The 5,947-nt window shown below is 44.6% G+C and overlaps 1 protein-coding gene across 2 annotated transcripts in view; it reads left to right on the forward strand.

Moving 5' to 3' along the window:
- CCDC191 (coiled-coil domain containing 191) overlaps positions 1-5,947 on the forward strand; it is a 79,160-nt gene that overhangs the window by 67,281 nt on the left and 5,932 nt on the right. For both annotated transcript variants that reach the window (XM_014545386.1, XM_014545387.1), the window contains one exon: positions 1,353-1,496. In XM_014545386.1, the coding sequence (XP_014400872.1) occupies positions 1,353-1,496 (144 nt within the window). The remainder of the gene's footprint in view (positions 1-1,352; positions 1,497-5,947) is intronic.

A 5,947-nucleotide genomic window follows, 5' to 3' on the forward strand; every position in this document is an offset into this window, starting at 1 on the left:
CAGTGGTTCTCAACCTTCCTAATGCTGCGACCCTTTAATACAGTTCCTCATGTTGTGGTGACCCCCAATTTCATTGTTACAAATTGAACATAATTAAAGCATAGTGATTAATCACAAAAACAATATATAATTATATATGTGTTTTCCAATGGTCTTAGGCAAACCCTGTGAAAGGGTCGTTTGACCCCCAAAGGGGTCACGACCCACAGGTTGAGAACCGCTGGTCTAGAGTTATAAGTGATTCATTTACTACCATTTACAATATCAGAGTGTTCTGAATTTGCCTTTACCAGCAAATTTTATACTTTCATATGTTTTCATGTTACCAATCAGCATCCTTTCTTTCAACTTGAAGTCCCTTTAGCCTTTCTTGTAAGGTTGATCTAATGGTGATAGACTCTTTCAGCTTTTGTTTGTCTGGAAACCCTTTATCCTTCAATTCTAAAGGACACTTTTGCTGGGTAGAGCATTTCTGGTTGGCAGTCCTTTTTATTTCAGCACTTTGACTATATCACTCCACTTCCTGTGGCTTTCAGGATTTCTGCTGAAAAATCCACTTGTAGTCTTATGGGATTGCCCTTATATGTAACATGTTGCTTTTCTCTTGCTACTTTTAAGATTCTCTCCTTGTCTTTAACTTTTGACAGTTCAATTATAATGTGTCTTGGTGTGTGTCTCTTTAGAGTCATCCTATATAATAAAGAGCTAATATGCTAATTAGACCAGATGGCAGAACGACCTTCTGGAACGACCTCCCGGAATGACCAATGGGTGGGGACAGCGGGGCCTCGAGGCCACAAGGCAGCTAGGGCTGCTAGGACTGAGGCAGCTGGGGCTGTGAGGACCAAGCCCCTTGCACAAATTTTGTGTATTGGGCCTCTAGCGCATATATATATTTTCTTTGGGCTTCTTGGATTTGGATATCTGTTTCTTTCCCCATGTTAGGGAAGTTTTCAGCCAGTAAGAACTGTTTCTTTGCTATAGTTCTGTGTGTCTTGTGGACATAAGCTCCAGTGTTTTTCAAATCCAGGTGTTTTGGGTGGTTGTTTTAAAAATTGGGGTTTTAGATGTGCAGTCCAAACGCAAGCTGGGAGTTGGGAGTTCCCTCCCTATTGTATGGTGCTGTGCCAACTATGAGTTTATGACAAAAGTGTTTCTCAGCCTTTCAATGTGGGTATTTTCTCACTCGCCCAATATGGAAGTCATTCAACTGGTTTCTAGATTTCTTCCAGAGGCAATTCTCTGTGGGTGGCTGTATATTCAGTGCATCTGAAGGAAAAAGGAAGTTCAGGAGCCTCCTATGTTGTCATCTTGGTCCCTCCTCACCATTTTTACTTCTTAATTTTTTTCAGAAAGAACTGGAGCAGCAGAAGAGAATTAAGAGGAACCAGCAGCTGGAAGCAATAGCCAAAGATCATTATGAAAGGGCGTTGCTAAGGAAAAAAGGTCTGGAGCCTTGGAAGAGATTGAGAATGCAAAGCAAGCAAAACATCCAGGTATAGTGTCATACTCTTACCCCTCAAAATTAGAAAATTGACTTTTCAAATAGCATAAAATTAGATTTGGGTATTGTTTGGTGATTGAAAAGCCAGAAAGATAAATGAAATGAGTGTTTGTATTTATTTGTTTTGGGTAAGAGTTTAGATTTGGTCTTCCAAGGTAGAGAAAGATTTCTGTAATTGAATAGGTTGAAAAATGCTAGAGTACATTTTTATTATAGACCTACAGATAAGACAAATAGAGGCCTCTCCCACTATTAACAGTGTTTAATAAAGAGAAAAATAATTACCACAGGTCTGTTAGTCAGGTTTCTGCTGCAGTAAAGCTGCATAACAAACAGCCCCCAAATATCAGTGGCATATATATAATTCAGGCATTTATTTCTTACTCACGTCTGTGGACCAGTTGTGGAATGGGTTCAGGTCTCTCCACAGCCACTCTTTCTGGCTATAGCAGCTATTCAGGGCATGCTTTTCACCTGGCAAATGTCTGAGGTACAAAGGCCAAACCCTTTTCTGTAAACCCATGTGAAACCTCTGCTTGTATTATGTTTACTAACATTCTGTTGGCCAGAGCTAATCATAGCACTAAACTAAAAGTCATTAAGAAGTGAAAGAGGCTCATCTACTCCATTGGGAGATATTATGAAATCATACACAAAGAATCCTATATAATCAAGAGCTAATACGCAAATGGTCATCACACCCTCACGCCGTAATGGCTCAGACCCTGAACACTGTGGGAGAGGAATGGGGACCAACCAGGCACAAATGAGCTCGTGAGAGAGGAATAAAGAGCTAATACGCAAATGATGATCACACCCTCACGCCGTAATGGCTCAGACCCTGAACACTGTGGGAGAGGAATGGGGACCAACCAGGCACAAATGAGCTCGTGAGAGAGGAATGGGGACCAGCAAGGCTGCGGCCTGGGAGAGGGACAAGCCGCCCACCCTGGGTTCCTGGGCGCTAGCAGCTGCTCCTGCGCCTGTGCCTGCGCCTGAGCCTGCAGCCCAGGAGAGGAAAAAGCTGCCCGCCCCACAGTCCCAGGTACCAGCGGCTGGGGCTGGGGCTGAGCTGGGGCCCAGATCCCGGGTTCTTGTGACCAGCCAGAGGAGGGAATCCTAGGTCCCAAGTGCAGGGCGAGGCAGAGGCAGTTAGGGGCGATCAGGCCAGCAGGGGAGCAGTTAGGGACAATTAGCCAGTAGGGGAGCAGTTAGGGGCAATCAGGCAGGCAGGCAGAGGTGGTTAGGGGTGATCAGGCCAGCAGGGGAGCAGTTAGGGACAATCAGCAAGTAGGGCAGCAGTTAGGGGCAATCAGGCAGGCAGGCAGAGGGGTTAGGAGCCAGCGGTCCTGGATTGCTAGAGGCAGTCAGACATCCCCCGAGGGGTCCTGGATTGGAGAGGGTGCAAGCCAGGCTGAGGGCCCTCCCCTGTTCACGAATTTTGTGCACTGGCCTTCTAGTATGGATATATAATCCTATTATAGGGAATAGCAACCCACTTTGCCACACAAAGATATATTATATCAACTATCATTGAAATTCAAATTTACCTAGTGCATAGATCATTCAACTAAATGATTATGAAGCTCAAAATGCATAAAAGGTTGCCTTTAGAGTTCTAGTTAATAATAAGCTCAGTAATGTGTACCAGTGATAACCACTCTTATTTACACATTTGACCAGGTTAATACTGAAAAGTAAGACTAGTAGTTTTGGTTGTGAAAACCAGGATTAAAGATGAACAATAATGCTTCATATCATAAGAGTCCCACTAAATCAAGTACTGCTGCAGGTTATACCTCTGTGAATGTGACTTAGGCTGCTTTTTATCCTACCTCACCAATCTATTCACCCTTCATTCTCCTTGCTCTCTTCCTATTTTCAGTTTCTTTCCTTCTTTTTATTTTCCCCAAATGCCCTTCCCACTATCTTTCTTCTGTCCCTGACTTTTTTGTCCTCAGCCTCCTTACCAGTGGCTCTGAAACTATTGAGTATTCCAAAACACCTGAGGGTGCACATTTGTGGTGGTCAGGGAATCCATCCTATCTGGAGGCCTGGACCCATCTGTGCCCCAGCCATTGCTAGTTTGCTTTGGCTTTTCTAGTAGTGAGATGGGTGAGCTGATTCCTCAGTCTTCTGAGTGAATGAATTTGGAAATGAAATCTGAAATTTGAATTAAAATTTGCTTCTTATCTATATATATAAAAGCCTAAGTGACTGAAATGACTGGTCGCTATGATGCGCACTGACCACCAGGGGGAAGTCACTCAACACAGGAGCTGCCCCCAGCCCACAGGCCCCGATCGCTGATGGGACCTGCCGGCCAACCTCCCAGTCCTTCCCGCCTGCCGACAGGCCCCAATCACCTGGGACAGGGAACCGGGGATGGGTGGCAGCGGAGGTGGCCCCTTTCCCAGGGGGGCCAAGGGCTGGTTCCCTCCTTGGGGCTGGTGGCCCACCTCCCAGGTTCCAACAGGAGCTGCCCCCAGCCCACAGGCCCCAATCGCTGATGGGACCTGCCGGCCAACCTCCCAGTCCTTCCCGCCTGCCGACAGGCCCCAATCACCTGGGACAGGGAACCGGGGATGGGTGGCAGCGGAGGTGGCCCCTTTCCCAGGGGGGCCAAGGGCTGGTTCCCTCCTTGGGGCTGGTGGCCCACCTCCCAGGTTCCTCCCCCCGGGATGGGATGGGGAACTGGGGGTGGGTGGTGACAGACACAGGAGGCAGGGAGGCGAGGAACCTGATCAGCCCTGATCACGGGCCAGGCCTGGGGACCCCACCTGTGCATGAATTTTGTGCACCAGACCTCTAGTAATATATAACTACAAAGATTGGTCATATCAGATAATTTGCTATCCAGTAGAGTGCTCCTAGTTTTATCTGGCATTTATCTATTTCTTTATTGTTAACTATTAATACACAAAGGAAAGGTAGTCAAGGATTAGCTCTTCTTTTTTGGTCCTTGTTTTTGATGGAGTAAAATCAAGAAAGGTATGAAATTTAGAAACAAAATAGAATTTATGGGTAAATAATCAAATTAAATTTTTAAAAAATTATTCAGAAGAATGTAAAAATAGAAACAGGAATTTGGGCTCAAAATAACAATTATAGGCTTTAAATATAGAAAAACCCACTTAAAATAAAAACAGAAAATCACAGATCTGAAACCAGCATTTCTAAAATTTCTTGATCATACAACCATCTGGAGAACTTACAAAAATGCACTTTCCTGGTCCCACCTCCAAGTATTTTCAGTAAGTCTGGGTTGTTGGCTGGGGTGGGGAGTGGGAAGGGGAGTGTGTATCAGGGACTCTGCATGTTTTAAAGGTAGCCCAAGGGATTTTGATACAAGTTGTCTGAGCACCATATTTTGAGAATCACCTCTCTAGTCATACCAGTGTATTTGTTTACTGTTGTTATAACAAATGACTACAACCTTAGTGACTTAAAACAACACAAATTTATTATCCTAAAATTCTGGAGGTCAGAAGTCCAAAACCAGACCTACTAGGATAAGGTGAAACTGTGAGTGGGACAAGTTCCTTCTGGAGGTTCCAAGGGGAGAATGTCTCCTTACCGTTTTCAGTGTCTAACAGTCACCTGCATTCCACTGCTCACAGCCCCTTCCTCAAATCACTCTAATCTCTTCCTGATCCTACTGTCTCCCTCTTATAAGGACCCTGTGATTACATTTAGGACTCTCCCGTATAATCCAGGATATTCTCACCATTTTAAGATCCTTCACTTAATCACATCTGCAAAATCGCTTTTACCATGTAAGGTCACCTACTTACAGGTTCCAGGGATCAGGGCAAGGCCATCCCTGAAAGGCCACTCTTCAGCCTATCCAACAAGATAGAATTTTAGAACATTCATAGTCCTCTGCATCTCCTTCACTTTGTAGACAAGGGAACTAAGCCCTAGAGAAGAGAACTGCTAGCTCAGAGTCACAGCGCATTGGTTACAAAGCTGGAGGAGCTCATCACCATCTTCTTCCAAGAATCCTGCCCATTCTGGCAGCCTTTGTGCTGCATAGAAATCGGAGGGTCATGTAGGTGCCAGGCACCAGTTGAAAGTTAAAAGAATAAAAAGTAAAATGGAAAGTTCTGGACGGCAGTAAGAGGAAGGGATGGCTTCTTCACCCATCAGAGTTGGCTTCCAGGAAGGGATAGAAAAAATTAAGGAAGGAGAAGGGTCCAGTTACACAATTCCTCGTTTGTTTCTATCACTTTCTTCAGAAGGATTATTTAGCATCTTCCCTTAAACTCACATGTGCTTGTTAAACAAATAAAATTAACTTCCAAGAACAGGAACAAGACAGGGATGCCCACTCTCACCACTCCTGTTCGACATAGTACTGGAAGTATTAGCCATTGCAATTAGACAAGAAGAAGAAATAAAAGGCATCCAAATTGGAAAAGAAGAAGTAAAACTGTCCTTATT

The sequence above is a fragment of the Myotis brandtii genome, unplaced genomic scaffold (assembly GCF_000412655.1).
Source record: "Myotis brandtii unplaced genomic scaffold, ASM41265v1 scaffold406, whole genome shotgun sequence".
In the NCBI taxonomy this organism is placed as follows: Eukaryota; Metazoa; Chordata; class Mammalia; order Chiroptera; family Vespertilionidae; genus Myotis; species Myotis brandtii.